This window comes from Haliaeetus albicilla, chromosome 12, assembly GCF_947461875.1.
Source record: "Haliaeetus albicilla chromosome 12, bHalAlb1.1, whole genome shotgun sequence".
NCBI classification, from domain to species: Eukaryota; Metazoa; Chordata; class Aves; order Accipitriformes; family Accipitridae; genus Haliaeetus; species Haliaeetus albicilla.
Window position 1 is genome coordinate 29,423,824 of NC_091494.1, and position 20,509 is coordinate 29,444,332.

The 20,509-nt window shown below is 48.6% G+C and overlaps 1 protein-coding gene across 4 annotated transcripts in view; it reads right to left on the reverse strand.

Annotated features, from left to right (window-relative positions):
- Positions 1-19,926, reverse strand: part of GAS7 (growth arrest specific 7) — a 107,921-nt gene extending 87,995 nt beyond the window's left edge. For 2 of the 4 annotated variants that reach the window (XR_011327172.1, XM_069798840.1), the window contains exon 1: positions 19,506-19,923. Coding sequence is in view for 3 of the 4 variants with exons in the window: in XM_069798840.1 (XP_069654941.1) it covers positions 19,506-19,688 (183 nt within the window). In the remaining variant the exon portion in view is untranslated. Of the gene's footprint in view, positions 1-19,505 lie in introns of all 4 variants that reach the window. The other 2 variants (XM_069798841.1, XM_069798842.1) reach the window with 2 other exon arrangements.
- Positions 19,927-20,509: the final 583 nt, after the last annotated feature.

The window sequence follows — 20,509 nt, forward strand, 5'->3', positions numbered from 1 at the left end:
CAGGCCTCTGATACTTGAGTTATGTGATTACTGAGAAACTGCTTAACTCTACCTCATTTCTGTCCTCTGGGGGGGGAATTTATTATGAGGGTAATAGACTCAGCTGTAAGAGCAACAATTTAGACTGACAGCAATTGGGAATAAGGCCCTAGAGACCACCATGACGTGCGTTTTACCTCTCCTTGATCCTGATATTTAAGAACAAATACGAGTCATTTAACTACCACCAGCCAAACCAGTAATATCTCCCTGCAGACACCCAAACCAGGCCATTTTCAAAGGGGTGTGGAAGGCCTAGGTTCAGTTTTGTTCATCGATCACTTCTCATATCAGTCATGCTCCCCTCACATTCAGACAATTCTCCATCCATAAGCCAAATGCAAGAGGACTTTTCCAACACACTCTGAATCACGAAGCCAGACAAGCTTCTGGACTGATCCAGCAGGCCTTTAAAAATGTCAGTATAAAATGTATGCGCTTGAATGACAGAGACACAAGGTCATTGTTTTTGAAAAGACCTGGTAAAAACCAGACAGAGGTTGATAGGATCACAGATCCAAGCCTGTGCTGTATTATTCAAAGGATTCTGCAGATCAATGACCTTGGATTTATACTAAGTACATTGGGCACAGGGGTCTCTGCCAAAGCCCTTGGGCATTGCAGCACCCACATGCTTGCAACATCTGAGGGTTTCTGCGAGAGGCTGAAATACGGAGATGCCTGTTTCCTCCTCCAGCCCAGCACCCCAGCAAAGGTGCCATCCTGCAGCCCTGCACTCTCACGTCACCCTCCTCTGCTCAGCATGTGGCACTGCCTCTGGTCTCATGTATAATTACCTGGACATCATTACCTCAAAGAGGCACAAAGAAATAATTCCTAGACTATAAACCCTCTCCACATGAACCGCTGTGAACTTTTGCACGTGAACCACAATAGCATTTGCAGTTGAGGTATTTTGAAGCCTGGGACTGCAAAAAACATGAACCTAGGCAAACCAAGAAAGTTCTGTTGAGTCTGCCAATTATATCCCAATGCTTTAGATGGGATTTTTAAAGCCATGGGATTTTTAATTCATGTGTTGTTTTGGTGAAAAATGTAGATTTCTATTTGTAATCTAGACTTGATGTAAAAATAAACGGTCAGAAATTTCTTGGTAACAACCCTGTGGAGAACAGAAAAAACAGTGAAATATTGCAGCACCACTTTTGGTACAGCTAATCCAGGAGTCATGGAAACACCCTCTTGAAAATATCCAAAAAACCAAGCTCGTAAGAGGTACCCTCTGTCAGGAGTTTGCCCTGCTCATGGTACCTCACTGTCTGCACCACTTCCCTCCTGAAACTTCCCGCAAAGTCCACAGGCCAACCTCTCCATGACATCTGTGGCGCTGCACCCAGTTGCCTGAATACTTGTGTTGGGCTCAGAGAGACACAGGCGGGAAAAGAAAGCACTTAGTTCTAGGAAAATTGCTTTAATTCAAACCCAAGAGCCACTTTCTGGCTTGTAAAAAACATATTTGCACCTTCCTGTTCTGCTGCAACAGCTTCATTTATGGAGGAAGGAATTGGGAGCCCTAGCACAGCCTTGCATTTGCAGGCAGGTCCCACCTCCTCCTGGACACCAAACACCAGCCTTGGCCTCACGCCTAGGAAAGAAGCAGGACGATGCAGAACAGATGCTGAATTCAAATTACAGATTGATAACAACACCCCCAGGCTCCTGCTCTCTAAGTTAGCAATAGGAAGAACAGTTTGGCAAGACATGAAAACTGCATTTCAGTGTAGCTCCTCACGGAGACTGCCATACAGCCTGTTTTGAGCGCAAGAACATAAATATGCAGAGCGTATCAACTGCCTCCATTCAGCACTGCAGACTTCACCTGAGCAAATGCAGGTGCCCACAGCCGGTCTGGCTGGTGCGCTCTGATCACTGGGGAGAAACAGAGGACCCAGCTCCTTCAGCCTGGACATCTGAAAAAGCATCGGGAGAGTTTGACCTCAGAAGTACCTCTCCCTCAGTTGGCTATAAAGGAATCTGAGTGTTTTGTCTCTCTAAAGTAAAGATGAACTTATTCTTCGCTGCCTACATGTTAGACTGAGAAGTTTCTGCTCCAGGACTTCTCGCCTGTCCATATTGGACCATCACAGCAGAAACAATCCTTGAAGCTTATGAGAAACCTGCCGTCCCCCTGACCATCCCGTGCTTGCTCTCCCGCCTGTTGACTGCCCACGGGCAGCCTCCCCAGGGGCAGGAGGACATTCACCGCAGAGCCTGGCAGCTAACGTGCTCCCTGAGGAACGGCGAAGTGCGTGCTTGACTCCGCACAGAAAAAGTGAAAACTGAACCCACATCTCCCACTTCCTGCTCTCGAGCTGCTCGCCTGCTGCAGGAGGCTGGTGGTTAACAGCCTCCCTCCTCTCCCTGCAGCTTTTAACGAGTCGGTGGACATCAAAAGACATACAGTCCTCCTGCACGGACCCACATCAGGCACTGCAGCTGCCAGGAGGAGCCCTTGCTCACACCACCCCCAAGACCTTGCCTTTCCCACTGGTGAGCTTTGGGGAGCTCCTGCTAAGCATAAACCAACACTCAGTCCCCTTTGGAGAAACCAGCATCTCTTGCATCATTTGTACAAAAGGGCTGAATGCCTGTCTCAAACAGTAGAGATAACCTGCTTGAGCAGCACACCTACGTGTTAGTGACCAGGTGGAGGTCTGGCTTTGGTGCCATCTGTAACACCTTGTGATCTGTGTGCTCAAACTGCTTCACCCCCCACCACCCTAGTCCCAGAGAGGCAAGGGACGTGTTCAGCGTCCCTGGAGACCCAGCTGCTGCAACCACAGGGTAAAATAGTGGGGGAGGCATTGAGCTGCCTTACAGCAGGGTTCTGCTCCCGTCCCCACTCTCGACGTTCACTTTGAACAGACTCTGGTGCTCAGTGGCCCTGAGAGCTCACACAGCAAGAAGCCACTGCAGGAAAACAGCAAGTCGCCTGCTGCTGAGAGCTGGACCTCTCTGTGGAGGGAGGTTCAACAGGGTCACCATGGGACTGCTGCTGAATGCAGATGGGGTTAAAGAGGCAGGGGAGGATTGAAGGGGAGGCCAGACCAGGTCAGCTCTCCACCCGCGCCATAGGTCTTCACCTGTTATAGCCTAAGTATCCTTCACATTGCTCTAAATATTGCTGTGCCTGTTGCTGAACCAAAACAGAGAAAGCTTATGGACAACCCAGGATCAGCAGGATCTCTGTGCCTGTGACATTTGTATATGTGCCACCTTCCTGTGCAGGCCCTGTAGACAAGTGTCTGTCTCCCCCACCTTCACGGGTGCTTCAGAGCGTGTCAGTAGTGCAGTGATGCTCCTGCCACAGCAGTTCTGTGTTGTTCATCCCAAATTCCTGTAATTGACTGGATTAAGGGAGAAAAGTTGGTCTGATTACAGAAGGAATTTCCCTGGTGAATCCTGCACAGCTGCAGGATCTCACCATGTGAAGAAAAACAAAACCTGCTTTATTTGAGGGAAATCTGGGAGGTTATCCTGGTTTTGGCCTGACTCTAGTAGTCATCTTGCACACTTAAACATATTGAATCTGTGTCTAATTAATCATATGCTACTACACCATGGCAACACACTTAGTATTATTGTTCTTCAGAATAATATTGTTTAAAAATACAGAGAACTACAACTTCACTGTAACTTGTGGTTGTTGTTCCTCAGACTGTGCTCCTGAGAGAGGGAATCTCTGGAGCTGAAAGCCGTTTTCTCAGCATGCTCTGAGCAAAAATAATGAATGTGACATTTCATGATCTCCACTGAAAGAGAAAAGTCTTTAGACAGGAAACAGGGCTGAGATCAAAATTAGTGTTACAGGAACAGCTTTCAGATCTGGCTTGCTCTTTTCTGGAGTGATATATTTAACTCCTTCAACTGAAGAAATTGCCTTCCTACTGCTGGAGCTGAAGCTAGCAGACAGAGGAGAAAATGAGCCAACACTGAAGAATTTATAAATTTATATATTTTATTTATTTATAAATAAATTTCTCACCTTGAGAATAAAATGTGGAAGCTGTCAATGAAGACAACATCATAAATAAAGGAAAAAGCTTACAACAGAAGAAAAAATTGAGTCCTTCATTGTAATGATCAAGTGATTCAATTCTACTGCTTGGAAATATTCTGATAAGGCAACTGAGGCAGTTACACTTTACATGAGAGAGAGAGAGACAATTGCTGCTCCCTGCAGAGCAGAATAAGACATCTTACATGTACGGGCTCTATCAGAGGACAAGCTGTAACCGTATTTGTTAAAATAAAAGTAAGTCTTTTTAAGGATTTTAACTGCACTGCATTTCAAGCTGTAAGAAGCTGGAGGACGTCTGCCCTTCAAACTGCATGCCACCTGAGCAAAGCGACAATTACAAACCATGATGTAAAAATATTTGCTACGTGCCCTCCCTGGCAGGCAGATCCACTCATGACAGCTGTCTGTTGCATCCAAGCCAAATAGTCCTGACGATGCTAATGCTGCATTTCTCCACGGGGGTACAGGTGTGCACCCTGGGCAGGCACCACCAAGAGGTGCTGGGAGCTGCACTGTTAAAACAATGCAAGAACCCACAAGGCCTCCATCACACAGAGCAAGGCAAAGTTTATTAGTCAGCATCATTGTTATTTTCAAAAAAAGGACTAATGACTTGGATTGATTTTGAGTCTTCCATAGGTGGTGTGTGTCAGAGAGGATGAAGGTGCACAGAGGTTGAAGCATGAATCCTCTGAGATGAGAAAAAAACAGCAGAAGACTGCATGAGGCTCTCACCTGGTGGAGATGAGGACCCATCCCACCCCAGCACAGGGAGGGAAAGGCCTGAGCACAGCAATCCAAATCAACCTCCCCCCAACACTTCCCTCCCATGGGGGGGGGAAAAGGGGCTTTCAAGCTCTCTTCCCTCTAACCACAGGCAAACATTGGATCCTCCAGCACTGAAGGCAAAAGCAAATTCCGTACCACAGAAATGCATGTTGAGATTCGTTCGCTCCAGGGGCTGACACTGGGGCTGGAAACAGACTGGAGTTCCTGAGCTCCTCTTCACTGGCTGCCAGGGCACATACCCTGACCCAGCAGTGGCATCTGAGCTCAGGAGCAGTCTTGCCCCCAGAAGGCAGCAGGAGGGGGAAGGGAGGAGGGGACTCAGCCGTGTGGCTCTAACAGCATTGCATAAATCAGGGACACATACACACAGAGCACTAATCAGTGCTAACCCCGGGACTACAGGCATTCCTGCTTGTGTATTTCTGATCCTACAGTCACAAAAGAGCCATTTCCAGAGATCCACATCTTGTCCAGCAAAAAAGCCACTCCATTCAGCGCGTCCGGCTTTGTTCCCTGTGTTACAAAAATCACTGTCTTCCAGCTCTAAGTGCTGCTTTGCACAAGACCCAGTGCATGGCACTCGGCTGGCCCCCTCTGATCAGCCCAGCTCGTCAGCACCAGCACCTCCCCCGTCCTGCCAAAATGCTAAAAGGCATAAGAACAAGCCTATTCATAGTCAACTCAGAGGAAGGGGTAAGACCCATTGGCTGCAGAGACTGAGCCTAATGCAAAGTCCACTGAGGTCAACTGAAAGAAAAATGGTGAAGCAGAAGAGCCCTTCCCAAGAAGAGCTCTGTGCAACTGAGGCTGTGGCAGCAGCTGGCTGCTGCCTGGGCCTGCCCGGCTCTCCATGCAACCCATCTGCAGGCAAACCAGCAGCCTGCTGGCCCAGGAGTGCCAAGATGTGGGCAGCTTCCCATGTGACATCAGTGCAGATGATATAACAAGGTGATCTGTGTACCTGAAATGATCTGCACTTGGCTGCAAACTAGCAGCCTCTCAGCCCAGAAGATACGGGTGGAGCAGCTCTTGGCCTGGAGAAGAGAGCCTGGGGAACGCTGTGCCATTCGGTCATGGTCACCAGGGAGGTGGCAGTCCCCGTACTCCCCTGATCAGACTGGAGTGGTCCTCCCTTGGACACACAGAAGGAGTAGTGCATGGGTGCAAGCCTATAAGAACTTGCTGGGCATCACTGGCTGGAGCTCTGTGATCAAGTTCTCCAACCTACTGGAGTAAAAAAGGCAGCTGGAGATACAGCATTCAGTTTCTCTGATTCACAATGAGGGCAGCAGCCCTCAGCTTCTTTCCCCTTTCATGTGCTGCTTTGGGGCTGGTGGTCTTTATCTGTGGGTTCCTTGTCCATGGGGCTCCAATGTGGCCAGAAGACCTCCTGTCCTCTTCCAGAAGAGAGTCTCACCTTTGAGAAGTGGCAGGTCCCACCTCAAAACTGACAAGATGCCAGAGCGGGGGATCGTTAATCATAGATATGCTGGAAGATGCCCTGTTCTATCCTACCTCCTACACTGATGAGGCAGGCAGCATCCTGCTTGGCACACATTGGGCAGCGCAGAGCACCAGCCACAGTGATCACAATATGCTGGGAATAGTGATTTACACCAGCTCTCCTCCCTGCCACTTCCAGCACAGCCAGCAAGATGCACATCAGAAGAATTTGCCATGGCCCTGTCCTTGAGCTGAATTAGAGCCCGTGATCATGTCTCTGGACAGCACTGAGAGAAAGCTTTGTCCTTCACCAAAGATCTATATTCAGACTTGGTAAATTGTGCTGGCCAAGAGCAGAGGAGGAAGCAGGAGTGAGGGAGTCTAGCAAAGCCCGGGGCAATGCAGCTGAGATAGGATAAAAATTATTTTCCAAAAGGGACCCACAGATAATTTAAACATGATTTCTTTCTGGAAATACCTGAAGTTCTATTCTTCATCCCATAACAGGCTGAAGTTCAATTCCAGTCTTCATTTGGTGCCAGTTATCACTGTGATAATCAGCAGTTCACAGCGCAGAGACAAGTCATAGGGTCTCCTCTAAATCTTGCTATTGAGAGTGATTACTTGGCCTTGGGTAATGAATTAGCCCTATTATACAGCAGCTGGCACAGGAGAAGCAAATCTGCTGCTCAGGCAGCTCATTACATGGGCAGGGCTGGAACTGCTCAGCCATGTGCTACACACACAGCCCTCAGCAGGATTTTTAAACTGAATTCTGCAGATAGTCCACACATTTCTCTGGGACTGCAAAATACACTACATTCATCAATCCAGTTTCTGGCTATTCCTTTCTGAGTTAAGCATTTGCCCACCCCTTGGAAATATAATTCCTCTTCTGTGCAATTTCTGCATGGCATTTTGCCGTTTCAGTATCAAATTCGAACTGCATTAATTCTTCATTCTCTGCCATCCCTTGCAAACTGTCACTCCAAACCTCCATTTTTCTCCTCCAAACACCTCCATACTAATTATTCCTTCTCCCCCACTACCAAAAACTTGCCAGCTCTTGATGCTGCCTCTTCTACAACCAAGCCTCACTTCTGCAGCAACCGAAACTGTGCTTGTCATGCACCAGCTTGTCATTGTAGGTCTAGCTTTGTGGCTTTGTGGCACATGGCTCAAGGAGGAGCATGTGAGCACACAGCAACTACAGGGTTTTGTTTTGGCAACATGAGTAAAGTGCTAAATAAGTGAATTAGAAAGGATCAGGAAGACAAAGCAGATCCAGTCAGCCAATTTAAAAGAACATTCTGAAAGTGCTTATAGATTACCAGAGGAAAAAAAAGCAGAATGACAGAATACACTCAATAGCAATGTTATAGCCATGACGGCATATGTGTTAGATACTCTTGGGAGTCCTGGTATCTACTGTTAGACCAACTATCACAAGCATGCTTGTGAAAACATAAACTCCTTTCTGTGAAGACTTTCAGAAGAAAAGCAGCAGCCAAGGAGTGAGAGAACTACTATGCAAAATAAAAAATGTATAAGCCAGAGAGCAAGGAGCAGAAACAAAAAAAATTAGTCTTCCTCAAGTCAAAAGTGAACCTCAAAGGCCTGATGATGCCGCTCACTCCTCAAGCAATTCAAGAAAAGCAGAGTGAGAAGTGTGCTGTAAATATGTGCGAGTTATACATAATTTTTTACATGAGGCAAAAGCCTGAAGAGCATCAGTAAGTCTCCAGTGAACAGGTATCATCACAGCAAACAAATTACACTAGTAATACAGGCAGAATACTACATATGGAGGTACTAATTGGAATCCTACAGGTATCTTTCATGTCCCAAACAATGTCCACCAGCCCAAATACCGTTGCTTCTTCCCTCTGTCTTCCACAAAAGCTGGTCCTTTGGCAGCCCAGGGAGCTCTCAGGAGAGGGGAGATGCTTCATTTTAACCCCTTCCATGGTCCCCATTCAACTGCTGAATTTTTTCTCAATAGTCTTAGGGCTGCTTGACCATGTCTCTGACTGAATGGGTATGAGAAGGCTAGCAGAGGCCATGAGCAATGCTGAAATGCCAAAAAGCGCACTGCAGGTCCAGTAAAAGATCAGATTTAACTCTGAGCTAACAGATCTTCCTTTGAAAGTTAAGGAAGATTTTACAGGGGTTTCAAGTAAAAGATAGGGGCAAACATGGGAAGATAAAATGAGCAGCTTGGGACTTTTAATTATGTTGTGATGTGCCTCTGCTCTCCACACACTCTCACACCTTTCTCCCTTTTACCCATTCCTGGACTCGCTGAGTGTGAGAGGGCATTTCAAAGACTAAAATTCAGTGCTAATGGGACAACCTGACAGTTACAGGCTTCGTATCCAGCCCAGAGGGAGCTCCTGCTTCCTCTCTATGTAATGTGTTAAAGCCTTGCAGTGTTGCCCCTGCTCTGGCAGCTCCACTAGCAATGCTGCCCAGCTCTGGATCGGGTGTTGCAGCAGCAAGCAGCATCACAGCTGGGCTGGGCAGACCCTCTGCAGCTTTCACGTCAGCTGCGTGCCTTCCTTGCTTCGGAGCACTCTGTAGGACAGTCACGGAAACTCACTTGCATGCCTTCCTTATGGACCTTGGCTGGATCCATCCTATGATACAAACATCCCAGGTCTTCACAAGACTTTTTATTTTTAATTACCTTTTACTGAGCTTGTTTTCCTCCATGGAAAACCAACTGACAGGGCAGAAGAGAAAGGCACAGAACTGATCAACAGGGGCACACCAAGTGATAGCAGACAAAACAGTTAATGTTGAAATTATTTTGTTCCTAGCATACACCCTGGAGACTGCACTAGCAGAGGTGCAGAGGGCTATCGCAAGCTGCCACGGAGCTGGGAAAGCCCTGGGAGATCTGTGCAGTAAACAAACTTGGTGCTTAGACCAACACTGGAAGACCACAGTGCTTTTGCTGCCAGCATCACAGTGGGAATATCTGTGGTTCAAGAACAGTCTGCACAGTCTACTTTTACCAGCTACGAGCACAGGAAGAAGTGCCAGACAGATCTCAAACGATGCCAGAGAAAGATTTTCGACCTTTGGTTCTGCACCCTTCTATGAGTTCAAAGATCAGTGACCACAGTCACCTGTCAGTCAGCCTAAATTCACTCCAAAGTGGCCCATACCAACAACTGAGTACTGAGGGGACTGCTCACAAATGCTGAAAAAGGTGTATGTTAAAAGACATTGGCCTGTTCCACTGCTGGATGCGCTCTTCTACAAAATGCAGAGCAGTAGCTCCTGAGTAACCCATGGCATCCCCCTTCTGGAATTTGCCAGCAAAAAAGCAAACCACAAATGTACTAGGCTAGTACAAAAGCTGGTTTGATAGCATAATGTGGAAAACTGGATTACTAGTACGAGCAAAAAACTTTCACTGGTATTACATCCACCTGTAAAAGGAGTGTTTCCCAGGACGGTCACCACAGTGTGTACAGAGAAAGTACCACAGCAGGCAGAGTACTACCAGCAAGTCTATAGGTCATGGAGTACAGCCTGCTCTCCCCCTCAATTAAAACAAGTGCACTTTTGCTGGTATGGCAGGTATGCGAGGGGCTCTTGCAGGCCCAGCCCTCTCCCATGCCTAACCCCCATGCTGCATAGGCTCAGGCTGTCTGGCTGCACTGCAGATACAGTGCAAATCTGGAGAGCTGATAGCCCAGGTTTCCTGCCACATACCAACCCTTTACACGAGGTCCTCTTAATAGGTAATATTTTACACAGTGGCATGACATAAAAAATTCCAACCATGCTAAAGCATACTTACATTTTTCAAGACAAACACTTGTTGAAGCACCCTGTTCTTGAAAAACAGCGGCTGAACAAACTGTTAGCCTTGATTTTACTCTGTTCTGCACTCTAAGTGGATCATACCAATAAAAGGGAGTGTGACATGTAATTAAACACGGCCAATGACACTTTAAACTGACGTAAACTGATGACAGCGTGCAAAGCACAGAGTGTGGATCATCAAGTTCATTATGCTTCTTTCAGATTTCCCCAGGTCCTCCTTCCCTGTCTGCAAATGCAGAGCCATGCTTGGTTACTGGAAATGTGCACAGCAGGGAGCAGCCACTGCAACATGGCCCAAGCTTTTGGGAGGCTTCCAGCAAATCTGCCATGTGTGCACAGTAAGTGAGGCACATCCCGTAAACGCTGAATTCTGAAAAAGCTGCACAGAACAAGTGCTCCCTGGAAGTGTCAGAAATCAAAGACAGAAATATGGGTGCCTTATGTCAAATATTCCAAGACACAAGTTAGCAGTGCTGCCTGCCTGCCACGCTCAGCAGGCTGGCTCCCCATGCTCTGCCAATGGTGCGAACAGGATGAACACATGCAACATGAGCAATACCACTCTTGCTGCCCTGAGTTGTAGCGTGGGCACAGTGAAAACAACTGCAACAGTCCAAAATATTTCCAAAGGCAGATACTATCTGCAATGCTGCAACACCACATACTTGATCCTATTATTGTGGGACTTCTCCAAAATAGAAGAATGTCCTATATTTGGGATTGCACTTGGTGTCAGTAGTCAGTGAAATAATGAAAACAAGTCCTGAGTACATACTCAGGCATTTAAGATTCTGGTAACGCAGAAGCAGGGTGCATTACTAAAGTGATGTGCTCCATGGGGCATAAGCAACTATGGAACATAAGGAATCATGGAGAATAAAACAAAGGTTTAATCTGGTTATTTAAATGACCGATTAATTCCACCTGGTCATTTATTATCACACAGTTAAAAGTGAAGTAAGTAGAGAAAACCAAACCCCACCAAATCTGCCAGAATCTTCTGGTCTTGGTTTCAGAGCTAAATTTTCCATTTTGGACACCAAAATAAAGGAGTTTTTTAGAAAATACTCAGTATCTGGCATCTTCTCATTATGCCTACTGTGTCTTTTTAAACTACATTCAGTATAAAGTACCATGTAATACATTCAGCACACCTTGTTTGCAGCGCAACATTCAAGACATTGAAGGTGCATTTTGCAACGAAGCTGGAAGGAAAGTGAGACTATTTAGAGTACCCCATGCCTAACACTGCAGAAGTCACTCCTGTGTTTGTCTACGGATGCATGCCCCACTCGGAGCACAGAATGAACAGGCAATTATTTAGGGATCCAAGCAATCTTCAAATGAGTCTTTAAATGATATACATTTTTCATCTTCACTGTATATCCACCCTTAACATGCAGGTGCATGGCAACTCATTTAATCTTTAACATCTACAAGGCAGACATCTGCAGCGAGACCATTTTTAGACTCTCTTTGTAATCCATGGGCAGAAAGAGGTCCTTCCAGATTAAGCCTCCCATGACGTTTTTTCATCTTTTAGCTAAGGATAAAGAAAAACATCTTTAAAAATTCTGTCCTGTGCAATTTCTGCAAAGCTACCAATGTGACCGTTCTCACCTGCTACAGGTGCAGCATCCATGAGTCCATCTTCTGCAACATCCCAACTTGTGCAGAGGGCAGAAGAGCTCACAAAAAATGCCACACCCATCAGTAAGATCTTTCCTTTCACAGATATTCAGTTTTTAAATTCTATCTATAACTTCAACAGTCCAAGACACTTATCACCACGTACATTATAGACTGCACTCTTACAAGCGAGGGATTGTGAACTATAGTATCACATCTCCTTCACACTCTCGTGGGGCTTTAAAATCCTTCAGAACCCTTGATCAAAAACTGATCTTCTGGCAGCAAAACATTTCCTCACTCTTTGAATATGAGAAAATAGATCATTTCATTTCATTCACATCTTCCAGAAATGTCAATGGTCAGATGACCAGAAGTTTCAAGTCTGAAAAGATACAGTTACACAAAGTCATAGATATGAAAAATGACACTTCGAAACTAAAACGCAAAGCAATACCACACGATTCTCATTGTCACTCCTATCCCACAAATGCCCCACTTTGGACAAAGATCTGCTGTTGAATCACACAAAGCAGATCAGCCTCAGCAGCTGTGAGCACTGAATTTTGAAAACTCTGCCCTTCCCCCTGAGACAACACCCACAGCAGCCTCCATCTACAGCCTTGCGAATCTCCCCCTTTGCCTTCCTTGGACATCCCCAAAGGGAGTCATCCCTGCACCGGGAGAATCAAAATCATCCTTCTGCACCTGGAGGAGATGCTGTCCCCTCTTCGGCTGTGGTTGCTGCTCCTCCCCAGCACCATCTCTCCATGGCAGCAGAACAGCCAGAACGCTCAAGGCAGTGCCACAGGCACCCCTGGGTAGGGCCAGCAGGAGACCCGAGTACCAGTTCCAGCCTGGCAGTTCTCAGCCAAGTAGCTTAACTGCTAAGCTTGCAGCATCAGAAGCTGAACACCATACAGGTTTCCTGAGCACAACGCTGTGCTCACTCCCTAGCCACATAAAAACCACAGAAGGGATCAGCACCCACAGCCTTATCAGACTGGATTAAAGACCAGATTCCTCTCCCATCACACAAGACTACGTATTGGAGCATTACTTGTTCCATGGAGTATCCTTAGAAAAAAGCAGTGGTAGCAGCCGCATTTGTATCTGAGATCACCACACTTCCCCTTGGTCCTTGTTGCTCTGACTCTTTATGTTGAACTGATTTTTGAGTGGGGAGATGGAGGAACAAGGGAGTGTGATAACAAACTCCGAGGATGCTGAAGAACCTGCTAAGAAAGCAAAGCACCATTGCTGCACGCAGGAGGTATCGACACCACATACAAAGAGCCCAGGCCTCAGGTACTCACAGCCAGCCAGGTACTGCCCATACACAACCTTATTCTTTTTACAGGCATCAGGAAAAGAAAGCTCTGTTGCAATAGGTACCAACATCTCCTCTTTTCCAAGCGTATTGTACACATTATATAGCTCCCATGATAGCAGAGAGCAGCTCCAGCAGCTGCTTGTGCCAGCCCTCACTGTGGCAACACACAGCACAGCCGTCAGGTTGTAGCACTGGCTACAGTAATGCTCATTTCTAGGACTGGCTGGATATTTTCTGACAAAATGTTTCAGGGTTTTTCTTGGTCAAAATACTCTCCATCACTAACCTGAAGAAAAAGAAATATAGACCATAATTTTTTTCTCTCTAGAAATAGGGGTTTCATCATAATACTGTTTCACATAAATGTTCAGAAATTTAATTTTGTCATGAAATGGAATTCTCCTTGCTCATCAGCTGGCAGGTTCTAGTTTCTCCTTAAGGACACTGTCTCCTTGGATCATATCAGCTTACAACATGATAGAGTTTGGCACAGAAATCCTCTGCACATTCTCTGCTATTACAAAATAAATTAGAGGCATTATCGTTTCTATGAATTCTTTTATCCTTTTTTTCTATGACTACTCAGGCACAAAGAATGAAGCAGTTCATGCCATGCCATGTCTCCCGCAGCTGAATGTGCCACAACCTCCAGGCTCAACTGTTTGCACATTTCAACGTCCCCGTGGCAGATGTCACAGGTTGGGTTAGGTGAGGTGAGTTACCCCCCCAAATATTACACAGCAGTGGAAGTAATGTATACTACTGTCTGATGCCTGCACGTGCACCACGCATCAGGGAGAAGCATGCGATTCTTTCCTTCCAAAGTGCCTCACGGTTCCAGTAAATCAAGCTGTAAAAATGCAGACAAGATCAGTGGCAGCTCTCAGTCCTACTCAGTCCAGCTCGCTCAGTCAGATTCCAGAGCCACCTCCATCCGTGCTAGAAGCACACACTGTGCTTCATACAGAGACTTACATCTGTGGGATGACTGAAGCTATAAAAAGTGCTGACAATTTTCAGCAAATTTGCATATGTTGCTACTGCTGCTGCTTATATAACTGAATTCTAACTAACCACAAATACAAAAAGCAATGCCCAAAATAGATTTTAAAACAAACCACTTGCAAATGTGACTGAATGACACATCTCCCCACCCCTCTGAAAATCACTTCTCTAGAAAAGGCAGACGCAACAGCCAGTGTTTCCCCAGAGAGTCCCATGCAAAGCACCTCCTGGAGTACATACCCCAGAGGTTTAACACCTCAGTCTCTTGACATTTATGCTGCCCTGCACCAATAAAGGTTGTGACAAAGTGGGACACACCTGGGACTTGCCCTAGGTTGCTCTCAGGTCTGGAGCCATATAGATCTTTCTACACACATCATCATCCCAAGCATCTCTGATGCAGGTGGGTTGAGGAGGCAGTCAGCCTCTAGGTAGGAAACATTTTGTTGCCTTCAGCTGTTATGAAATCCCTCACTGTATCACACACCACATTCCATTTGCTCTGTACCTGTGTTCACCATGGCAGTGCTGGCTTGAAGGACTGCTCATTGCCTGTATTTGCACAGAATCCTCTTTGCACCAGGCTGGAAAGGGCAATTGCTTAACCTGGGACTGCAACAGTCTGGTACAGAGGGTGCCTGTATGGCTCTGCTCAAATGGTCAAAAAGTCAGGCAAAAAATATAAGAGTACACATGAGGGAGGAAATGGTCAGAAGATGCAGCTGCTAGTCCCTGACTTTCAGGTCTCACGGCTGACATAGCTATAAATCGCCAGAGGGGTGAAGGCTGAAGCTGATGGTGTATCTACTCAATGGAATATGGATCACAAGCAACAACATCACTCCTTCCCCAAGCCCTTGAATTTGCAGAAAAGTGTTGCTTGCTTACAGACCAAGCTCAAAGCAAAACCCTATGAATTTGGCAGCACTCTTTTGGACTCCTCTGGTGTCAATGGATGCCACATTCCGGAAATATTGGTTAGGGGCTGTTTCTCCATTAAACTGCTATCTCCATTAAACTACTATCTCCAAGAGCACAACAATATAAGAAACAATATTTGGCTTCCCAGCACAAGGAAGACAAGGACACACTGGTACGAGTCCAGCAATGGACCACAATGATGATTAAGGGATGGCAACATCTGTCATACAAGGAAAGGCTGAAAGAACTGGGACTGTTTAGCATCAAGACAAGAAGGCTTGAGAGGGATGTTATCAATGTGTATAAAAACCTAGGGGGGGGGGGCGGTAAAAAAAGCAGAGACAGACTGTTCTCAGTGATATCCAGTGAAAAGATGAGACACAACAGGCACACATTAAAACACAGGAAATCCCTTTTAAACACAACAAAAAACTGTGAGGGTAGTCAAACACTGGAACACATTGCCCAGAAAGGTTGCAGAGTCTCCATCCTTGCACATATTCAAAATGTGACCAGACATGGCCAGGGAAGCTGGACTAGCTGATCTCCAGAGGTCTCTTCCAACTCAGTAATTCTGTGAACAAGACCACAGCAGCCTCCCAGACTGCTGCCAATGAGCCTGTCCTCAAGGAACCCATCTGGAACCCCATCATGGTGCTAATATCCTCCCTTGTTCACTTTGCTCTCTATTTTTGATAGTCTTTTGGTTTATGCTATCCCTTTTGCTCTATGACAACTGTATCCTCTCCAGAGCTCACAGAGACATCTTGTTTCTGGCTTATCCCTACCATACACTCCCCAAGTCCTCCTCCAGCTCTCATTGTTTCCATCAGTGCCATGAGCAGGAACCTCCAGCCATCATTGTTTTCTTCTAACCCACCACTGTGGGCTTGCAGCAACCACAGGAGCAGGAAAAAAGGATGCCAAACGTCTTTACCTCTTTACCTCCCTGTGTCTCTCTTGCCCCACATTTACTACAGTTTTGGTCCTTTCCTTGATCTTCTGTGATGAATGAACTGAAAACACATTTTTGCTAGCAAGAGAACTCAGGAGGCAAAGGCAGCAATCCCTCAGGAATGCCCATCTCTAGCACTGGAGTTCATTTCCCACAAGCCACCTTCATGGTTTTCTCAGAGCTGTCCAACCCCACATTTGCATTAAAACCCACTCTGGTTAACCACCAGCCATGGATACCTGTTTTTCTTTGCAAGAGCCAAGAGCTCCCTCTCAGTGTGAGTACACACAAGGAGGAAGAGCCTGCCCTATCCTCAGCTCCTGGATAAGCCAGCTAGAGCCATGTGGCAGCATGCAGATGATCAGTGCTGGCAGTTCCACAGCTCGGCTGCCTGTGAAGAGACGCAGATGCTGTTGGTGCAGCACGGTTCCTCCCAAGTCGAAGATAGCATCAGAAACAGTCACTTCTCCTCTTTCGTCCAGCAGGAACCAGCATGCTGCAGACTGGCTGCTAAACTAACTGCTCAAGGGTGGAAGAGAGTCCCCTCTCAGCTGCTGTCTTTCATACCTTTCTTGCTTCCCTCTTTCAGCTCAGGACCAAAACTCAGCAAAGACTTTAGAGCAGTGCTGTCAGAGGAGATTTCAGTGATGGTAAACATGAAGTTGTATGAATGAGAAAATCCAGCTTGCCTGTCTATACACAGTGGCAGGCTTAAAGTTACAAAGGCTTCAGAAGAAGGCCATCTCCTTTTGCTAGCACCCAGCCACCTGACAGAATTTGCTGTGAGGAGAAAGGGTGTGTGCCATGCAGGCCAAACCCTGCCAGCCCTGGCACGCCTTGGACAATGCTGTGAGCCACGTGCATTCACTGCTGTGGCAGAAAATGCAGCCAGCTGTCCTTTGGGACAATGAGCTCCAGAGAGAGGAGCACAGGTACCTGCTGGAGTGAACTGGGCATGGGGAAGTGAGGGCAGGACAGAGGGTGGGAATAACATCTTTCTTTTTCAACAACAGCATGTGGTTAAGTTCAGCTCATAACATAATGCTGAACCTTACTGAAAGCTGCAGGGCCAGGGCCACCCAAAGCCAATATAAGTGCTGGCTGGTACTGAAAGGAGAATTGTGTTCATGGCCCCATCTGGCTATGCATTGTCATCTCCTCCCTGACACCAGCTCCAGTGTCAATGTGGTTGGACAGGGGCTTGGATCAGAGAACAGAGAAGGACAGTACTTCTGTCATTGTGTCTTTCAGTTAGGTCAGGTCCCTGAGCAAGCTAGCTGTGTACTTGCACACAAGGGAAAAGCTACCTGCACAGAGCCATGAGAGAGAAACACACACAGATCTTTCTTCTTCTCATGCATCTACTCTACTGTAATGTGTGCCAAGTACTTGTGGTCCCATAAATTTGGTTAATTTGGTTAATTAGCTCTCATTTGACATATTTATTAACTCCGGCTCATAGTCCTTATTAGGCACTGCCTCTGGAGAAAAGGAAAACATGCCAGAGTGAACACCACTCAGCACTTGCCATCTTTCTTACCTTCTTTCCAAAAGTTTGCTCAAGAGAAAGGAGGCTAGGATGTGTGGACAACTGGTCTGCAGCGAAGTTGTCAGTGGTACATAAGCCAAGGATCAAAAGGGCACATTTGGGGGCTGCAGGCACCGATCTGAGCACAGTGGAACTTGCTCAGACTTAAGTACGAAAAGAGGAGTTTCCAAGAGGGAGATGATAAGACAGCAAAGTTATTGTGTACAAAGAAGTGATTTTCCACTGCCTTTGCTGAGCAGAGTTTGTCTCATCTCATCATACATGTTGCCTCAAACAATTCCTAAATTCCTGGTTAGATGTGTAAATATTTATCAATTTGTGAAACCACAAACATTCACATATCTCAGTAAATGATCTTGTAGGTGGCAAAAGTGACAAACAAAAGGACTCCCACATTCTTAAACTAACAAAAAAAGTGCTTCAGTGGCACAGAAAAGTCCCTGGCCTCACTCTTGTAGCACTGAGTGGGGAAATTTTGCTTCTACTTTCCTGCCTTTCCAGGTAAGAATGAGAAACAGAAACTCAATGGAAACCTGACAGATTTTTTAATTCATTTGGACTAGAGAAATCAAAAGGCAATGCCAGATCTATAGGCAAAAAGTCCTTTTGCACAGAACCTTTTGCTCACAGGACATTGCTCTGTATGCATCTGGTGGGCCCGGTTCTGCTCAGGGCTGTCCTGCCACTCTGGATTCCCCAGAGGGTGTGCATGGAAAACTTGGGTCGGGTAGTGCCTGCCTTGCCTGTAAGCAAAGCAGGCTGTCTGATTCCCCTTAGAAGCCTGGAGGACAGAGGCTGACCCGAGAAACATTGTGCTGCTAACCACTTTAGCCCAGTCACCACAGGGACACTGCTTTAGGAAACCATTTCCATACCCGCATCCTAGGTTAAGTTCCAAATAGACAACAGGGCATGGTCGGCGAGGGAAAGACTGATGGGCTCACAGCAGGTTCTTGCTTTGGTGCGTGAGATGCTTCAGATTTCACTTTCAAAAATGCAGAGATTGTGAAGGCAGTCTTCGTGGACGTATATTTTACACTCGCATTGTGCCTTGTTTGCATAGGAGAGAAAGTAATAAGTTCAGATGCAAGCAGTCCTGAGATGGGAATACAACTGTTGCCCTAGCTGTCAGGGCCCTGAAAACAACTGAAGCTAACGGAGCTTCTCAGCATCCTGATGGGAAGTCCATGACCTTTGAGACCGGGCAACCGACTCTAACTCTGCTGGGGCTCTCTGGGGCTATGCCACATATACGGCAGCAAGGGAACTCCAGCCAGCTGGGGAACTGTTGCAACAGAAGGGACGTATCTGAATTACCGTTTCCACAACGTAAAGCCAAGTGATGTTCAGTGAAAGGAAATGAGAGGGAGAGGGAAGAGGAGAAGGAGAGAGAGAGGAAGGAGGGGAACCTGCCCAGCATCTGGCCCACACGGATGATTGACAGGAGCTGTGTCACCTCAGCCACTGGGTTCTGCTGCTGTTCAGCAATTGTGAAAACACAAGTGTCCAAAGAACCCCGCAGATCGCCACGCACCCTGAACCCTGCCACTCCATGGCTGCGACTGAGGGTACCAGAGGCTCCGGCTGCCGGAGCTGGGCCGGGCAGGCTGCTCCTCCTCCGACTGCCGCATACTCTTCCCAGCACCCAGCACACTGCAGACCTGGGGTGGCGGGGGCACCAGCTCTGCCCTGGGCGCAGGGCAGAGCGATGCCGAGGTGGGTCCCCGACAGCAACGCCGGTGTGCAGCCGCGCGTTCCGCCCGCAGCACTGCTGGCACCCCGCTGCCAGCCGAGCTGGCGGCTGGGGCGGGACGGCCCCGGGCCGTGCCCGGCGAGCCGAGCGCGGGGCGCTCCGGGACGGCTCCTTCCCCCGGCCCGGCCCGGCCCGGCCGCCGAGCGGCTCCCGCCCGCCCGCCCGCCCTCCCCCGCCGCCCGCTCGGCGCGGCGCCGGCCTCGCTCCTACCTCCAGGAGCTGCACGTAGCTGGCCGGGAACCAGCCGCGCAGCCCGTCCTCCTTCTGCCCTTCCCACCAGCCGCCGTCCGGCACCTGCAGCACCGTGATCAGCTCCCCCGCGGCGAAGCGGAGCCCCTGCCGGTGCCGTTCCCCGGAGAAGGGGTACAGCGTCTGGCAGCGCGAGCCCGACATCCTGCCGAGGGACGCGGCCGCGCTCCGCCCGCAGCCGCCCCGGCCTCGGCCGCCGCTCCGCGCCCGCCCGGGGCGCCGCTGCCCGCCCCGCGGCGCGCAGGGCTGCGGGAGGGCCCGCGCTGGCCGCGCCCCTCGCCCGCCCCGCTCCGCTCCGCTCCGCTCCGGGGGCGCGGCGGACGCCGAGCGCGGGCGGGGGCAGCGGCAGCGGCAAGGGGGGAGGCAGCGGCACGGGGAGCGGGAGCGGCTGGGGGAGCGGGGCAGCCCCGGCGCCGGGCGCCCACGGGCACCGCCGGCTCGGGGCGGGGTGGGGGAGAGGCGGGACAGGGAGAGGGGAGGGGGAGGGGGAGGGAGGGGGAGCGGGGCGGGGGGGGCGGAGAGGCCACCGGGGTGCGCAGCCCGCTCCGCGCGTGTGGCACTCCTGTCGGCGGGACAGCGTGAGAGACAGAGAGAGACCGTGTGCGTGTGACCCTGAGAGACACAGCGCGTGTCTTCGTGAGAGACAAGGCGGGGAGGGGCGCCGCGTGTGTGCGAGAAACACCGGGGGGGTGAGGGGGGTGACAGACACTGCGTGTCCGAGAGTCATGGTATGTGACACCTGTGTGCTCGACGCCCCTCCGTGTGTGTGTGTGTGTGTGTGTGTGTGACACACCGCGTGTGGGGGACAGACACTTTGTGACCCCATGTGTGTGTCAGTGATACCCACGTGTGTGTTTCAGAGGCACCCATGTGTATGAGAGTCACCGTGTCTGTGACACAGACTCCCGTGTGTGTCTGTGAAAGGTGCCACGTGAGATACTAAGCGTGTCCGAAGCATGTGAGAC